The 18326-nt window shown below is 45.3% G+C and overlaps 1 protein-coding gene and 2 long non-coding RNA genes across 4 annotated transcripts in view; all 3 read left to right on the top strand.

The window, feature by feature from the left end:
- The window catches only part of LOC127920739 (neurobeachin-like protein 2), a gene marked incomplete at both ends in the record, with an annotated part of 56263 nt that overhangs the window by 23080 nt on the left and 14857 nt on the right, over positions 1–18326 (top strand). The window contains 11 exon segments of the mRNA XM_052504768.1: positions 4809–4958; positions 5272–5429; positions 6184–6308; positions 9497–9618; positions 9773–9929; positions 10195–10328; positions 10681–10788; positions 13209–13304; positions 13848–13972; positions 14344–14484; positions 17916–18046. Of these exon segments, the coding sequence (XP_052360728.1) occupies positions 4809–4958; positions 5272–5429; positions 6184–6308; positions 9497–9618; positions 9773–9929; positions 10195–10328; positions 10681–10788; positions 13209–13304; positions 13848–13972; positions 14344–14484; positions 17916–18046 (1447 nt within the window).
- Positions 6320–9487, top strand: LOC127920742 (uncharacterized). The gene is made up of 3 exons (XR_008107204.1): positions 6320–6794; positions 6923–7015; positions 7173–9487. It is a non-coding gene; the product is annotated as an uncharacterized LOC127920742 (long non-coding RNA).
- LOC127920743 (uncharacterized) lies at positions 14580–16626 on the top strand. Of its 2 annotated transcripts, XR_008107205.1 has the most exons (4): positions 14580–14757; positions 15437–15592; positions 16007–16248; positions 16515–16626. It is a non-coding gene; the product is annotated as an uncharacterized LOC127920743 (long non-coding RNA). The 2 variants fall into 2 exon arrangements; XR_008107206.1 differs by lacking the exon at positions 15437–15592 and having other exon boundaries at positions 14580–14796; positions 15968–16248.

The raw sequence follows: 18326 nt of genomic DNA, 5'->3' as shown, positions 1-18326 counted from the left end.
ACAAAACCAACGGGTGCGCAACTCTGGGGCCAAACCGACGAGGTCGGCTTAGATTGTTAACAACATGTAAACTATATTTAATCTCAGTGTTTATTCAGTGTGTCAAATCAGAGGGCATGCTGTCCGGTCCTCTGGCAGTCTCTATGGGGGTGCCACAGGGTTCAATTCTCGGGCCGAATCTTTTCTCTGTATATATCAATGATGTTGCTCTTGCTGCGGGCGATTCCCTGATCCACCTCTACGCAGACGACACCATTCTATATACTTTCGGCCCGTCATTGGACACTGTGCTATCAAACCTCCAAACGAGCTTCAATGCCATACAGCACTCCTTCCGTGGCCTCCAACTGCTCTTAAACGCGAGCAAAACCAAATGCATGCTTTTCAACCGATCGCTGCCTGCACCCGCATGCCCGACTAGCATCACCACCCTGGATGGTTCCAACCTTGAATATGTGGACATCTACAAGTACCTAGGTGTCTGGCTAGACTGCAAACTCTCCTTCCAGACTCACATCAAACATCTCCAATCAAAAATCAAATCCAGAGTCAGCTTTCTATTCCGCAACAAAGCCTCCTTCACTCACGCTGCCAAGCTTACCCTAGTAAAACTGACTATCCTACCGATCCTCGACTTCGGCGATGTCATCTACAAAATGGCTTCCAACACTCTCCTCAGCAAACTGGATGCAGTCTATCACAGTGCCATCCGTTTTGTCGCTAAAGCACCTTATACCACCCACCACTGCGACTTGTATGCTCTAGTCGGCTGGCCCTCACTACATATTCGTCGCCAGACCCACTGGCTCCAGGTCATCTACAAGTCCATGCTAGGTAAAGCTCCGCCTTATCTCAGTTCACTGGTCACGATGGCAACACCCATCCGTAGCACGCGCTCCAGCAGGTGTATCTCACTGATCATCCCTAAAGCCAACACCTCATTTGGCCGCCTTTCGTTCCAGTACTCTGCTGCCTGTGACTGGAACGAATTGCAAAATCGCTGAAGTTGGAGACTTTTATCTCCCTCTCCAACTTCAAACATCAGCTATCCGAGCAGCTAACCGATCGCTGCAGCTGTACATAGTCTATAGGTAAATAGCTCACCCTTTTTCACCTACCTCATTCCCATACTGTTTTTATACTGTTTTTATTTATTTACTTTTCTGCTCTTTTGCACACCAATATCTCTACCTGTACATGCCCATCTGATCATTTATCACTCCAGTGTTAATCTGCAAAATTGTATTATTCGCCTACCTCCTCATGCCTTTTGCACACATTGTATATAGACTGCCCATTTTTTTCTACTGTGTTATTGACTTGCTAATTGTTTACTCCATGTGTAACTCTGTGTTGTCTGTTCACACTGCTATGCTTTATCTTGGCCAGGTCGCAGTTGCAAATGAGAACTTGTTCTCAACTAGCCTACCTGGTTAAATAAAGGTGAAATAAAATAAAATAAAAAAATTATTGAAACTGAATATATGAGCACAAGGAGCTCTTTTTGTTTCTAAAATCTATCGTTGCAGTTGTAGGTTAGCTAGCTAAGGAACTTGAGCCATATTAGTATAGACATGACATCAGTCAAACACGGCAAAACAGAACTTGGTATCAAGAACAACATACAACCAGCTGAAACCAGCTGAAACCAGCTGAAACTAGTTGAAACCAGCTGAAACTAGTTGAAACCAGCTGAAACGAGCTGAAACCAGCTGAAACTAGTTGAAACCAGCTGAAACTAGCTGAAACGAGCTGAAACTAGTTGAAACCAGCTGAAACGAGCTGAAACGAGCTGAAACCAGCTGAAACTAGTTGAACCCAGCTGAAACCAGCTGAAACCAGCTGAAACTAGTTGAAACGAGCTGAAACCAGCTGAAACTAGTTGAAACCAGCTGAAACCAGCTGAAACCAGCTGAAACAAGTTGAAACCAGCTGAAACCAGCTGAAACCAGCTGAAACGAGCCACCTACGATTCCCCATATGACAGCTTGTTGCTCGCTATCTGACCATCCAGAAACACAACATCACAGCCTTCTGCCCCATGGAAGCCATTTGGGGCGTGATTTATTTCACACGGACAATTAATAATAAAGGTATTTTTTTAAGGACTGGGTCAGTCCCACTACTTGCTTTAATGTATTTTTTTAAGGACTGGGTCAGTCCCACTACTTTCATTAATGTATTGTTTTAAGGACTGGGTCAGTCCCACTACTTTAATTTGATTGGCTTTTTGTATTGAAGCGATAGTAAACTGTTTGAAAGACAGGGAAGGGTGAGTGAAAGGGCAGTGGGATGGATTCAAACCCACGCCGACTCTGGTATACATGTGTGCTGTAACGGCTGGACCACACAGGCCATGGACAATGGATTATTGTCAACATCTCAGACAGTGTCGTATTTAAAAAAATAAAAACGTTTTTTTTTTATTTAACCAGGTAGGCTAGTTGGGAACAAGTTCTCATTTACAACTGCAACCTGGCCAAGATAAAGCAAAGCAGTGTGACACAAACAACAACACAGAGTTACACATGGAATAAATAAACATACAGTCAAGTATGTTGGACAGCTCATTTTCCTCAGTAGTTCCTGGACAGGCTAAAATATTAGCTTGTACACTTCTCTTCTTTAGTTCAGAAACTAAACTGAGTCCGTAGGTTCTACTACTAAATGCGGTGTTGATATTCTGTCTCTTCTCTCTTAGTTCAGAAACTAAACTGAGTCCGTAGGTTCTACTACTAAATGCAGTGTTGATGTTTTGTCTCTTCTCTCTTTAGTTCAGAAACTAAACTGAGTCCGTAGGTTCTACTACTAAAAATGCGCAGTGTTGACGTTTTGTCTCTTCTCTCTTTAGTTCAGAAACTAAACTGAGTCCGTAGGTTCTACTACTAAATGCGGTGTTGACGTTTTGTCTCTTCTCTCTTTAGTTCAGAAACTAAACTGAGTCCGTAGGTTCTACTACTAAATGCGGTGTTGAAACGTTTTCTACTACTAAACGTGTTGACTTTTGTCTTCTCTCTTTAGTTCAGAAACTAAACTGAGTCCGTAGGTTCTACTACTAAATGCGGTGTTGACGTTTTGTCTCTTCTCTTTAGTTCAGAAACTAAACTGAGTCCGTAGGTTCTACTACTAAACGCAGTGTTGATGTTTTGTCTCTTCTCTCAGGCTAGTATTTCTAGACAGGCTGATGTCACATCCTCCTTTCTGCCTCAGAGTGAAAACTAAACCAGGGACAGATCATCTGTCTGTTCAGTGTTCTCTGGTCCTCCTCACATTATTTACCTCTTAATATACACACTGGAGGTACGTGGATGGAAGGCCAGGATTTTGTCCAGGACAGTGGCTTCTCTCCCAGGTTAGAAATGAGAACAGAATCAGAAAGCTTTCCTTGTATTTACCATGTGAATTTAATGGAAGAGAAGTCACCTAGCAGACCAAGAGGTTTGAGGATATTTTATTTGACCTTTATTTAACTTGGCAAGTCAGTTAAGAACAAATTCTTATTTTCAATGACGGCCTACTGGGGAACTGCCTGTTCAGGGGCAGAATGACAGATTTGTACCTTGTCAGCTCGGGGATTTGAACTTGCATCCTTTCGGTTACTCTCTAACCACTAGGCTACCCTGCCGCCCCATAAATACGAAGCCAAACAGACCACTTGGTTCAGCGGAGGATTTATTATAAATGTGTGTGACGGTGTATAATCACAAATCTGTTTTGTTTAGATATCTTGTAAATAGAAAATGTCATAGATCTGGCAGTAGAGCCCAGTTTTGGCCTTTGCTCCCAGTCTGAGTCAGAGGGGCTGGGTTAAATGCAGAAGACACATTTCAGTTGAATACATTCAGTTGTACAACTGACTAGGTATCCCTCTTTCCCAGTCATTGTGCCAATGTGTAGGTAGTATAACATTACTGTATATAATGTGTGTATATAATGTGTAGGTAGTATATAACATTACTGTATGTAGATGTATATAAACATTACTGTATATAATGTATATAATGTGTAGATAGTATATAACATTACTGAATAATGGAATAAATGAGTCAGATAGTATTTTCTGATTGAACACGGTTCTCTATTGAGGTGTATATAATTGTAGATAAAAACATTCTAACATAATCAATGAAAATCTTCCATAGGAAAAAACACATCTTCTCCATATGAAACAAGAACACAATAGGATAATCTTTTAAACTACAACAAACATAAATCACGGGTTTGTCAATCTATAGGTAGTATATAACAGCTTACTGTATATAATGTGTGTATATAATGTATAGATAGTTTTAACATTACTGGTTCCATTCTCTTTTATATAATGTGTAGATAGTATATAATTAGTACCGTCAGCTGTGCTATAATGTGTAGATAGTATATTGTCTCCATGCTTTGTTGGGCTATATAATGAGCCCAGCCTGCCCTCTAGTGGTCCTTCCACAATAATGTGTAGATAGTATATAACATTACTGTATATAATGTGTGTATATAATGTGTAGATAGTATATAACATTACTGTATATAATGTGTGTATATAATGTGTAGATAGTATATAACATTACTGTATATAATGTGTGTATATAATGTGTAGATAGTATATAACATTACTGTATATAATGTGTGTATATAATGTGTAGATAGTATATAACATTACTGTATATAATGTGTGTATATAATGTATAGATAGTATATAACATTACTGTATATAATGTGTGTATATAATGTATAGGTAGTATATAACATTAAAGTATATAATGTGTGTATATAATGTATAGATAGTATATAACATTACTGTATATAATGTGTAGGTGCAGCCCACCATGGAGCAGTATGAACTGGATCAGTTTGGGAAGAGTCATGACCTCATGTCTAACTTCTGGAACTCGTGCTTTGATGACCTGATGAGCACTGCCATACGGCGGGACAAAGAGAAGACCTACAGCAAAGACAAGTTCCAGGTAAACTATGCTACTAGCAGGCCTGGTAGTCCTATGAGGTCATAGTACAGTCCACTGTCCTCCATTATGACATAACCTCCATTATGACATTAATAATATCAAGTCAATATTATGTGTCTTGAAAGTTGTTTTTGTTCAGCTAGTTGTACTGTCTTCATTATATTGTGGTGATCTGGAGTATTCTGAAGCTGTGGATTATCAGCCCAGTACAACTTGGTTTGTGCTCGTATTGCTGATGGGTCACTAATCGACAGGTATTTCTGTGTGTGTGCGTGTTCGTGCGTGCTCATGGGGTCTGTGCATGCTCTTACAGGAGGTGATAGTGGACCCGTACCTGAGGCGGGTCCGCAGTGAAAACAGCCGTTACTACAGTGGTCAGAAACAGAGCTCCGGCCAGCAGGGAGTAGTGTGGCGCCACTGGGAATCCCTCCGCAGGCTGCTCACCAGCGAGAGAGGGGCCTGGGCACACAGGTCTGACTCTATCCTATCTATATCTATGATTCCGTCCCAAATGGCACCCTATTCCCTATATAGTGATCTACTTTTGACCAAGGCCCATAGGGCTACTGTCAGCCTATTCCATAGTAAGGTGTATATATCTAGGCTCTGGTTACCTTCCCCATGTCCTAACATTAAAGGAGTAGTTCATTATTTTACAACATGACGTTAGCTGGTTCCTCACCCTGAAAGTAGTCTATGGGCCAGGAGAAACTGGAATCTATGGTGCAGTTATCTTTAATCAACCCTTTTCAAACGTCAGCGAACTTTAGCCACCGCTAGCTACAAATCAATGGATGTGATGGGGGCATGTTTAGAAACAAATACTGTCCAAGTCACCTGACATCAACTCCATATTTGGTTTGATGTTACTTGGTTTGAGTTACTTTAAGAGGATTTGGCCATGTAAAAGATAAACATGCTCACCCTCCCATCACTTCCATTGATTTTTAGCTAGCGGTTGCTAAAGTTAGCTTAGGTTTCTAATGACTGTTTCTCCTGGCTCATAGGCTACTTTCAAGGTGAGGAACCATCTAACATCATGTTGTAAAATAGTGAACAACTCCTTTAACCATTAGGAGTTAAAGTGCAAAACTGACCCTAGATCAACATATAATGGGAGCTTTACCCTGCACCAGATGGACTCGACTACTAATGTCATCATATATTGTAAGCTTTGTTGTGGTGCTTTGTGCCTGACTGGAATCTACTGTGATTTGTACCTCAGAGTCCCACTAGAGGTGAAATGGAAGTTGTCCAGCGCGGAGACGTACTCTAAGATGCGTCTGAAACTAGTGCCGAACTACCAGTACGACACTCACCAGGAAGCCAGCGCCTTCAGAGACAATATGGGTACGCCTTATGAGAGGACAACTATACATCGCATGTTAGGACTTTATGTGCTTCGCCCAGTTATGACGTCGTAGCCATGTCTACCAGATTTCAGTGAATTGCTTTTGTTAAGCAGAAGCAAGTTTCCATTCTAAATTGGTAGGTGATCTGTTTTCGTGTGCAGGTTAGCTCCGGACACTGCTGTGTTTTGAAAATGTGTTTTAAAATCTGTGTTCAGGTAACATTAGATTAGAAGACCTTTATTTTCCTAAGATTGGGGAATTCGTTTGGCATTAAGCTTCACAACATCAGAAATAAAAGAGTTATCATCCTGAATCTCTGCTCAGGTAATATAGGTCTGTGAGAGTGTGCTCAGGTAATATAGGTCTGTGAGAGTGTGTTCAGGTAATATAGGTCTGTGAGAGTGTGCTCATGTAATATAGGTCTGTGACTGTGAGTGTGTGCTCAGGTAATATAGGTCTGTGAGAGTGTGCTCAGGTAATATAGGTCTGTGACTGTGAGTGTATGTTCAGGTAATATAGGTCTGTGAGAGTGTGCTCAGGTAATATAGGTCTGTGACTGTGAGTGTGTGCTCAAGTAATATAGGTCTGTGAGAGTGTGCTCAGGTAATATAGGTCTGTGACTGTGAGTGTGTGTTCAGGTAATATAGGTCTGTGAGAGTGTGTTCAGGTAATATAGGTCTGTGAGAGTGTGCTCAGGTAATATAGGTCTGTGACTGTGAGTGTGTGCTCAAGTAATATAGGTCTGTGAGAGTGTGCTCAGGTAATATAGGTCTGTGACTGTGAGTGTGTGTTCAGGTAATATAGGTCTGTGAGAGTGTGTTCAGGTAATATAGGTCTGTGAGAGTGTGCTCAGGTAGTATAGGTCTGTGAGAGTGTGTTCAGGTAATATAGGTCTGTGAGAGTGTGTTCAGGTAATATAGGTCTGTGAGAGTGTGTTCAGGTAATATAGGTCTGTGAGAGTGTGTTCAGGTAATATAGGTCTGTGAGAGTGTGCTCAGGTAATATAGGTCTGTGACTGTGAGTGTGTGCTCAGGTAATATAGGTCTGTGAGAGTGTGCTCAGGTAATATAGGTCTGTGACTGTGAGTGTGTGTTCAGGTAATATAGGTCTGTGAGAGTGTGTTCAGGTAATATAGGTCTGTGAGAGTGTGTTCAGGTAATATAGGTCTGTGAGAGTGTGCTCAGGTAGTATAGGTCTGTGACTGTGAGCTCAGGTAATATAGGTCTGTGAGTGTGTGCTCAGGTAATTTTTATTTTTTTTATTTCACCTTTATTTAACCAGGTAGGCTAGTTGAGAACAAGTTCTCATTTGCAACTGCGACCTGGCCAAGATAAAGCATAGCAGTGTGAACAGACAACACAGAGTTACACATGGAGTAAACAATTAACAAGTCAATAACACAGTAGAAAAAAAGGGGAGTCTATATACATTGTGTGCAAAAGGCATGAGGAGGTAGGCGAATAATTACAATTTTGCAGATTAACACTGGAGTGATAAATGATCAGATGGTCATGTACAGGTAGAGATATTGGTGTGCAAAAGAGCAGAAAAGTACATAAATAAAAACAGTATGGGAATGAGGTAGGTAAAATTGGGTGGGCTATTTACCAATAGACTATGTACAGCTGCAGCGATCGGTAAGCTGCTCAGATAGCAGATGTTTGAAGTTGGTGAGGGAGATAAAAGTCTCCAACTTCAGCGATTTTTGCAATTTGTTCCAGTCACAGGCAGCAGAGTACTGGAACGAAAGGCGGCCAAATGAGGTGTTGGCTTTAGGGATGATCAGTGAGATACACCTGATGGAGCGCGTGCTACGGATGGATGGGTTTTGCCATCGTGACCAGTGAACTGAGATAAGGCGGAGCTTTACCTAGCATGGACTTGTAGATGACCTGGAGCCAGTGGGTCTGGCGACGAATATGTAGCGAGGGCCAGCCGACTAGAGCATACAAGTCGCAGTGGTGGGTGGTATAAGGTGCTTTAGTGACAAAACGGATGGCACTGTGATAAACTGCATCCAGTTTGCTGAGTAGAGTGTTGGAAGCAATTTTGTAGATGACATCGCCGAAGTCGAGGATCGGTAGGATAGTCAGTTTTACTAGGGTAAGTTTGGCGGCGTGAGTGAAGGAGGCTTTGTTGCGGAATAGAAAGCCGACTCTTGATTTGATTTTCGATTGTAGATGTTTGATATGAGTCTGGAAGGAGAGTTTACAGTCTAGCCAGACACCTAGGTACTTATAGATGTCCACATATTCAAGGTCGGAACCATCCAGGGTGGTGATGCAAGTCGGGCATGCGGGTGCAGGCAGCGATCGGTTGAAAAGCATGCATTTGGTTTTACTAGCGTTTAAGAGCAGTTGGAGGCCACGGAAGGAGTGTTGTATGGCATTGAAGCTCGTTTGGAGGTTAGATAGCACAGTGTCCAATGACGGGCCGGAAGTATATAGAATGGTGTCGTCTGCGTAGAGGTGGATCAGGGAATCGCCCGCAGCAAGAGCAACATCATTGATATATACAGAGAAAAAAAGTTGGCCCGAGAATTGAACCCTGTGGCACCCCCATAGAGACTGCCAGAGGACCGGACAGCATGCCCTCCGATTTGACACACTGAACTCTTGTCTGCAAAGTAATTGGTGAACCAGGCAAGGCAGTCATCCGAAAATCCGAGGCTACTGAGTCTGCCGATAAGAATATGGTGATTGACAGAGTCGAAAGCCTTGGCAAGGTCGATGAAGACGGCTGCACAGTACTCACTTTTATCGATGGCGGTTATGATATCGTTTAGTACCTTGAGTGTGGCTGAGTTGCACCCGTGACCGGCTCGGAAACCAGATTGCACAGCGGAGAAGGTACGGTGGGATTCGAGATGGTCAGTGATCTGTTTGTTGACTTGGCATTCGAAGACCTTAGATAGGCAGGGCAGGATGGATATAGGTCTGTAACCTCCTTTGAAGAGGGGGATGACTGCGGCAGCTTTCCAATCCTTGGGGATCTCAGACGTAATATAGGTCTGTGTGTGTGTGTTCAGGTAATATAGGTCTGTGAGAGTGTGCTCAGGTAATATAGGTCTGTGAGAGTGTGCTCAGGTAATATAGGTCTGTGAGTGTGTGCTCAGGTAATATAGGTCTGTGAGTGTGTGCTCAGGTTCAGTAGAATGTATTGTCTGTCTGCATCTCTCCACATCAGGAGCTGATAGTCCTCGCAGTTCAGAACCCCTCCCATTGGCTGTTGCCAAGGAGGCCAAAGTGAGTGACATGGAGGATGACCAGTTAGGAGAGGAGGACATTGTCTTTCTGGACAATAAGTGAGTGATTTGATCTCCACCCCCCTACCCACTCCACATATCAACCTCAGAACCAGTGACCTGATTCAACTAGTAAAATTCTCTGCAAGCCCCTGGTTAGTTGAATCAGAAATGCTAGTGGTGATCTGATACATGTATTTTCTCTAACGGTTCCTCAGGGTGGAGGGGAGGACGACAGTCAGAAGGAGAAGCTGGTTCTGTCGGAGGACTGTGAGCTCATCACCATCGTGGCGGTGGTTCCGGGTCGGCTGGAGGTCACCACACATCACCTGTACTTCTACGACGCCAGCAGCGAGAAGGAGGAGACGGAAGAGGGTGAGGACATAAAGACGTCTGGCAATGAACACTATGGGGCAGTTTCCCAGACACAGATTAAATCTAGTCTTGAGACCGTAATGCTATATCAATGGAGATTCTCCAATCAGCAGGCTTCTTAGTCCAGAACCAGGCTTCATCTGACCAGAGGATCTGTCTTAGTGTATGCATCATTCCCCAGTCACTGTAAAGAACAGTCACTGCTGACATCATGATACAGTTGAATCTGAAAGAGTTGTTTGTTGACAAACTTCTATCTATCCAGGAATTGGTTTTGATTTCAAGCGGCCCCTGTCTCAGCTGAGAGAGGTGCACCTGAGACGCTACAACCTGCGTCGCTCTGCTGTGGAGCTGTTCTTCATCGACCAGTCACACTACTTCATCAACTTCAAGAAGAAGGTGTGTCTCTCGTCTAACTGCTAGATTCAAGGGCCTGAGGCCTTTAGTACAGTGAAGGCTAATGAGGGGAATATGGCTCCCAGTAATGGCTGGAATAGAGTCAATGTATTGGTATCAAACACAAGGAAACCATGACTTTGTTGTGGCTGATACCATTCCGTTTCCAGCCGAGCCACGTCCTCCGATTTAACGTGGCACCAGCCACCACTGTCTTTGTACCACAGTGTTGATCCCAATACCTGTAATAAGATGTGGAATTGTATCATTATTTGACACTAATGATAATGTGAAGTGATATGAAAAGGACCAGTGTAAGAGACATGTATAACCTGACCCCGACCTCCCTCCCCAGGTGAGGAACATGGTGTACTCTAGGATCCTGGGGCTGCGGCCCCCCAACCTCTTCTATTTCGGCTCCCGCTCTCCTCAGGAGCTCCTCAAGGCTTCTGGACTCACACAGGTACAGCTGTTAACTCTGTCTGCATCACAAATGGGACTCTATTCCCTATGTAGGGCCCATAGGGCTCTGGTCAAAAGCAGTGCACTATGTAGGGAGTAGGGTGCAGTTTGGGATGCAACCTGTGTGTTACACAGATAACTATTGATTCAGTAAGGACCTACTACCACAGCCTACTGCCTCAGCCTACTGCTTCAGCCTACTACCTCAGCCTACTGCCTCAGCCTACTACCTCAGCCTACTGCTTCAGCCTACTACCTCAGCCTACTGCCTCAGCCTACTGCTTCAGCCTACTACCTCAGCCTACTGCTTCAGCCTACTACCTCAGCCTACTACCTCAGCCTACTACCTCAGCCTACTGCTTCAGCCTACTACCTCAGCCTACTGCCTCAGCCTACTGCCTCAGCCTACTGCCTCAGCCTACTACCTCAGCCTACTACCTCAGCCTACTACCTCAGCCTACTACCTCAGCCTACTGCCTCAGCCTACTACCTCAGCCTACTGCTTCAGGCTACTACCTCAGCCTACTGCTTCAGCCTACTACCTCAGCCTACTACCTCAGCCTACTACCTCAGCCTACTACCTCAGCCTACTGCTTCAGCCTACTACCTCAGCCTACTACCTCAGCCTACTACCTCAGCCTACTACCTCAGCCTACTACCTCAGCCTACTACCTCAGCCTACTGCCTCAGCCTACTGCTTCAGCCTACTACCTCAGCCTACTACCTCAGCCTACTACCTCAGCCTACTACCTCAGCCTACTACCTCAGCCTACTACCTCAGCCTACTACCTCAGCCTACTACCTCAGCCTACTACCTCAGCCTACTACCTCAGCCTACTACCTCAGCCTACTACCTCAGCCTACTACCTCAGTCTACTACCTCAGCCTACTACCTCAGCCTACTACCTCAGCCTACTGCTTCAGCCTACTACCTCAGCCTACTACCTCAGTCTACTACCTCAGCCTACTGCTTCAGCCTACTACCTCAGCCTACTACCTCAGCCTACTACCTCAGCCTACTGCAGCCTAGATACCTCAGCTGTTTGTGCTTTGCCTACTAGAGCCTACTACCTCAGCCTACTACCTCAGCCTACTACCTCAGTCTACTACCTCAGCCTACTACCTCAGCCTACTACTGTTACTGTGCCTTTGTCTACCTCAGATGGATATCAGTCTACTACCTCAGCCTACTGTTTGCCTGTTTTGTCAGCCTACTACCTGGGCCTACTGCTTCAGCCTACTACCTCAGCCTACTCACCTCAGATGGGTATGCAGCCTACTGCTTCAGCCTACTACCTCAGCCTTTGTCAGCCTACTGCTTCAGCCTACCCTCAGCCTACTACCTCAGCCTACTACCTCAGCCTAATACCTCAGCCTACTACAGCCTACTACCTCAGCCTACTGCCTCAGCCTACTACCTCAGTCTATGCTTCAGCCTACTACCTCAGCCTACTACCTCAGCCTACTACCTCAGCCTATGGGTATGCCTACTACCTCAGCCTACTACCTCAGCCTACTGTCAGCCTAGAGAGCCTACTGCAGCCTAGGACCTCAGCCTACTACTCAGCCTACTACCTCAGTAACATCTAATGATTGAGTCTCAGATGATGATGTCAAACATGTCAACTAAACTAAGAGGAAGCTAACTGTTTGTGTCATTAGAGATGGGTATGCAGAGAGGAAGCTAACTGTGTGTGTCATTAGAGATGGGTATGCAGAGAGGAAGCTAACTGTGTGTGTCATTAGAGATGGGTATGCAGAGAGGAAGCTAACTGTTTGTGTTTTGTCATTAGAGATGGGTATGCAGAGAGGAAGCTAACTGTTTGTGTTTTGTCATTAGAGATGGGTATGCAGAGAGGAAGCTAACTGTGTGTGTTTTGTCAATAGAGATGGGTATGCAGAGAGGAAGCTAACTGTGTGTGTCATTAGAGATGGGTATGCAGAGAGGAAGCTAACTGTTTGTGTTTTGTCAATAGAGATGGGTATGCAGAGAGGAAGCTAACTGTGTGTGTTTTGTCAATAGAGATGGGTATGCAGAGAGGAAGCTAACTGTGTGTGTCATTAGAGATGGGTATGCAGAGAGGAAGCTAACTGTGTGTGTCATTAGAGATGGGTATGCAGAGAGGAAGCTAACTGCGTGTGTCATTAGAGATGGGTATGCAGCGAGGAAGCTAACTGTGTGTGTCATTAGAGATGGGTATGCAGAGAGGAAGCTAACTGTTTGTGTTTTGTCAATAGAGATGGGTATGCAGAGAGGAAGCTAACTGTTTGTGTTTTGTCAATAGAGATGGGTATGCAGAGAGGAAGCTAACTGTGTGTGTTTTGTCAATAGAGATGGGTATGCAGAGAGGAAGCTAACTGTGTGTGTCATTAGAGATGGGTATGCAGAGAGGAAGCTAACTGTGTGTGTTTTGTCAATAGAGATGGGTATGCAGAGAGATTTCCAACTTTGAATATCTGATGCAACTAAACACCATCTCTGGACGTACCTACAACGACCTGTCTCAGTACCCTGTGGTAAGTCCCTGTCCCGTAAACCAGGGAGGGAGGAATGAAATGAATAAACAGAAGCATCAATGAACAGAAGAATAAACAAACAAATGAATCATTGAATCTATGAATGAATGAATGAACAGAAGAATCAACAAACAAATGAATCATTGAATCTATGAATGAATGAATGAACAGAATAATCAACAAACAAATGAATCATTGAATCTATGAATGAATGAATGAACAGAAGAATAAACAAACAAATGAATCATTGAATCTATGAATGAATGAATGAACAGAAGAATAAACAAACAAATGAATCATTGAATCTATGAATGAATGAATGAACAGAAGAATCAACAAACAAATGAATCATTGAATCTATGAATGAATGAATGAATGAACAGAATAATCAACAAACAAATGAATCATTGAATCTATGAATGAATGAATGAACAGAATAATCAACAAACAAATGAATCATGAATGCAGGAACAAATGAGCGAACAGCATTCATGCTGTAGTCCAGTCTAATCTAATGGTGTCCCTGGGTTGGGTTGGGTCCAGTTCCCATGGGTGCTGAGTGACTACACCTCTCCAGTTCTGGACCTGGAGAACCCAGCCGTGTTCAGAGACCTGTCCAAACCCATGGGAGTAGTCAACCCCCGCCACGCACAGAACGTCAGGGAGAAGTGAGTACTGCAGTAACCTCGCACAGAGAACTCCAGGGCTGTGTCCAAAATGTCACCCAGTTTCCTATGTACACTAGGTCACTATTTATAACCAGGGAATAGGTGGCTCTGGTCAAAAGTAGATCCACTATGTAGGGAAGATGATGCTTTGGGACGCAGACCAGATCATCTCCAGTTCTGTTTAAACACCAAGCTCATCCTAGTATATGTGTTGTGTGACCTGAATTCAGTCTGTTTTATAATGACCAGTATTATACACAGCCTACGTGCTCCACAAATACACTGTGTTACTGCCTGTGTTTCATGTTGACTTCATTATTCTTCCTGTTAATGCAGGGAACCATTTGAATCATTGTGTCTTGTCTGATCAGGTATGAGAGCTTTGAGGACTCAACGGGCACCATAGATAAGTTCCACTACGGAACACACTACTCTAACGCTGCAGGAGTCATGCACTACATGATCCGTATGGAGCCCTTCACTACCCTCCACATCCAGCTGCAGAGTGGCAGGTACAGTAACCCTTCACTACCCTCCACATCCAGCTGTAGGTACAGTAACCCTTCACTACCCTCCACATCCAGCTGTAGGTTCAGTAACCCTTCACTACCCTCCACATCCAGCTGTAGGTACAGTAACCCTTCACTACCCTCCTCATCCAGCTGTAGGTTCAGTAACCCTTCACTACCCTCCTCATCCAGCTGTAGGTACAGTAACCCTTCACTACCCTCCTCATCCAGCTGTAGGTACAGTAACCCTTCACTACCCTCCACATCCAGCTGTAGGTACAGTAACCCTTCACTACCCTCCACATCCAGCTGTAGGTACAGTAACCCTTCACTACCCTCCACATCCAGCTGCAGAGTGGCAGGTACAGTAACCCTTCACTACCCTCCACATCCAGCTGTAGGTACAGTAACCCTTCACTACCCTCCTCATCCAGCTGTAGGTACAGTAACCCTTCACTACCCTCCTCATCCAGCTGTAGGTACAGTAACCCTTCACTACCCTCCACATCCAGCTGTAGGTACAGTAACCCTTCACTACCCTCCACATCCAGCTGTAGGTACAGTAACCCTTCACTACCCTCCACATCCAGCTGTAGGTACAGTAACCCTTCACTACCCTCCTCATCCAGCTGTAGGTACAGTAACCCTTCACTACCCTCCTCATCCAGCTGTAGGTACAGTAACCCTTCACTACCCTCCTCATCCAGCTGTAGGTACAGTAACCCTTCACTACCCTCCTCATCCAGCTGTAGGTACAGTAACCCTTCACTACCCTCCACATCCAGCTGTAGGTACAGTAACCCTTCACTACCCTCCTCATCCAGCTGTAGGTACAGTAACCCTTCACTACCCTCCACATCCAGCTGTAGGTACAGTAACCCTTCACTACCCTCCTCATCCAGCTGTAGGTACAGTAACCCTTCACTACCCTCCACATCCAGCTGCAGAGTGGCAGGTACAGTAACCCTTCACTACCCTCCTCATCCAGCTGTAGGTACAGTAACCCTTCACTACCCTCCACATCCAGCTGTAGGTACAGTAACCCTTCACTACCCTCCTCATCCAGCTGTAGGTACAGTAACCCTTCACTACCCTCCTCATCCAGCTGTAGGTACAGTAACCCTTCACTACCCTCCACATCCAGCTGTAGAGTGGCAGGTACAGTAACCCTTCACTACCCTCCTCATCCAGCTGTAGGTACAGTAACCCTTCACTACCCTCCTCATCCAGCTGTAGGTACAGTAACCCTTCACTACCCTCCTCATCCAGCTGTAGGTACAGTAACCCTTCACTACCCTCCACATCCAGCTGCAGAGTGGCAGGTACAGTAACCCTTCACTACCCTCCACATCCAGCTGTAGGTACAGTAACCCTTCACTACCCTCCTCATCCAGCTGTAGGTACAGTAACCCTTCACTACCCTCCTCATCCAGCTGTAGGTACAGTAACCCTTCACTACCCTCCACATCCAGCTGCAGAGTGGCAGGTACAGTAACCCTTCACTACCCTCCACATCCAGCTGTAGGTACAGTAACCCTTCACTACCCTCCACATCCAGCTGTAGGTACAGTAACCCTTCACTACCCTCCTCATCCAGCTGTAGGTACAGTAACCCTTCACTACCCTCCTCATCCAGCTGTAGGTACAGTAACCCTTCACTACCCTCCTCATCCAGCTGTAGGTACAGTAACCCTTCACTACCCTCCACATCCAGCTGCAGAGTGGCAGGTACAGTAACCCTTCACTACCCTCCTCATCCAGCTGTAGGTACAGTAACCCTTCACTACCCTCCACATCCAGCTGCAGAGTGGCAGGTACAGTAACCCTTCACTACCCTCCTCATCCAGCTGTAGGTACAGTAACCCTTCACTACCCTCCTCATCCAGCTGTAGAGTGGCAGGTACAGTAACCCTTCACTACCCTCCACATCCAGCTGTAGAGTGGCAGGTACAGTAACCCTTCACTACCCTCCACATCTAGCTGCAGAGTGGCAGGTACAGTAACCCTTCACTACCCTCCTCATCCAGCTGTAGGTACAGTAACCCTTCACTACCCTCCTCATCCAGCTGTAGGTACAGTAACCCTTCACTACCCTCCTCATCCAGCTGTAGGTACAGTAACCCTTCACTACCCTCCACATCCAGCTGTAGGTACAGTAACCCTTCACTACCCTCCTCATCCAGCTGTAGGTACAGTAACCCTTCACTACCCTCCTCATCCAGCTGTAGGTACAGTAACCCTTCACTACCCTCCACATCCAGCTGCAGAGTGGCAGGTACAGTAACCCTTCACTACCCTCCTCATCCAGCTGTAGGTACAGTAACCCTTCACTACCCTCCTCATCCAGCTGTAGGTACAGTAACCCTTCACTACCCTCCACATCCAGCTGCAGGTACAGTAACCCTTCACTACCCTCCACATCCAGCTGTAGGTTCAGTAACCCTTCACTACCCTCCTCATCCAGCTGTAGGTACAGTAACCCTTCACTACCCTCCTCATCCAGCTGTAGGTACAGTAACCCTTCACTACCCTCCACATCCAGCTGCAGAGTGGCAGGTACAGTAACCCTTCACTACCCTCCTCATCCAGCTGTAGGTTCAGTAACCCTTCACTACCCTCCACATTACATTTGAACAGTGTGGTTCCTGGCCCTGTGTGTTACATTTGAACAGTGTGGTACCTGGCTGTGTGTGTTACATTTGAACAGTGTGGTTCCTGGCTGTGTGTGTTACATTTGAACAGTGTGGTTCCTGGCTGTGTGTGTTACATTTGAACAGTGTGGTTCCTGGTCCTGTGTGTTACATTTGAACAGTGTGGTACCTGGCTGTGTGTGTTACATTTGAACAGTGTGGTACCTGGCCCTGTGTGTTACATTTGAACAGTGTGGTTCCTGGCTGTGTGTGTTACATTTGAACAGTGTGGTTCCTGGCCCTGTGTGTTACATTTGAACAGTGTGGTTCCTGGCTGTGTGTGTTACATTTGAACAGTGTGGTTCCTGGCTGTGTGTGTTACATTTGAACAGTGTGGTTCCTGGCTGTGTGTGTTACATTTGAACAGTGTGGTTCCTGGCTGTGTGTGTTACATTTGAACAGTGTGGTACCTGGCTGTGTGTGTTACATTTGAACAGTGTGGTTCCTGGCCCTGTGTGTTACATTTGAACAGTGTGGTACCTGGCTGTGTGTGTTACATTTGAACAGTGTGGTACCTGGCTGTGTGTGTTACATTTGAACAGTGTGGTACCTGGCTGTGTGTGTTACATTTGAACAGTGTGGTACCTGGCTGTGTGTGTTACATTTGAACAGTGTGGTTCCTGGCTGTGTGTGTTACATTTGAACAGTGTGGTTCCTGGCTGTGTGTGTTACATTTGAACAGTGTGGTTCCTGGCCCTGTGTGTTACATTTGAACAGTGTGGTTCCTGGCTGTGTGTGTTGCAGGTTTGACTGTGCAGACCGTCAGTTCCACTCTGTAGCAGCAGCCTGGCAGGCTCGCATGGAGAGTCCCGCTGACGTCAAGGAGCTCATCCCGGAGTTCTTCTACTTTCCAGAGTTCCTGCAGAACATCAACGGTGAGTAGCACTAAGGCTGTGTTCCCTTCACATGAGGAAGACTAGGGCTGTGTTCCCTTCACATGAGGAAGACTAGGGCTGTGTTCCCTTCACATGAGGAAGACTAGGGCTGTGTTCCCTTCACATGAGGAAGACTAGGGCTGTGTTCCCTTCACATGAGGAAGACTAGGGCTGTGTTCCCTTCACATGAGGAAGACAAGGGCTGTGTTCCCTTCACATGAGGAAGACTAGGGCTGTGTTCTCTTCACATGAGGAAGACTAGGGCTGTGTTCCCTTCACA

This window comes from Oncorhynchus keta, unplaced genomic scaffold, assembly GCF_023373465.1.
Source record: "Oncorhynchus keta strain PuntledgeMale-10-30-2019 unplaced genomic scaffold, Oket_V2 Un_contig_20487_pilon_pilon, whole genome shotgun sequence".
Classification (NCBI taxonomy): Eukaryota; Metazoa; Chordata; class Actinopteri; order Salmoniformes; family Salmonidae; genus Oncorhynchus; species Oncorhynchus keta.
This window is presented reverse-complemented; position numbering and strand designations above follow the sequence as displayed.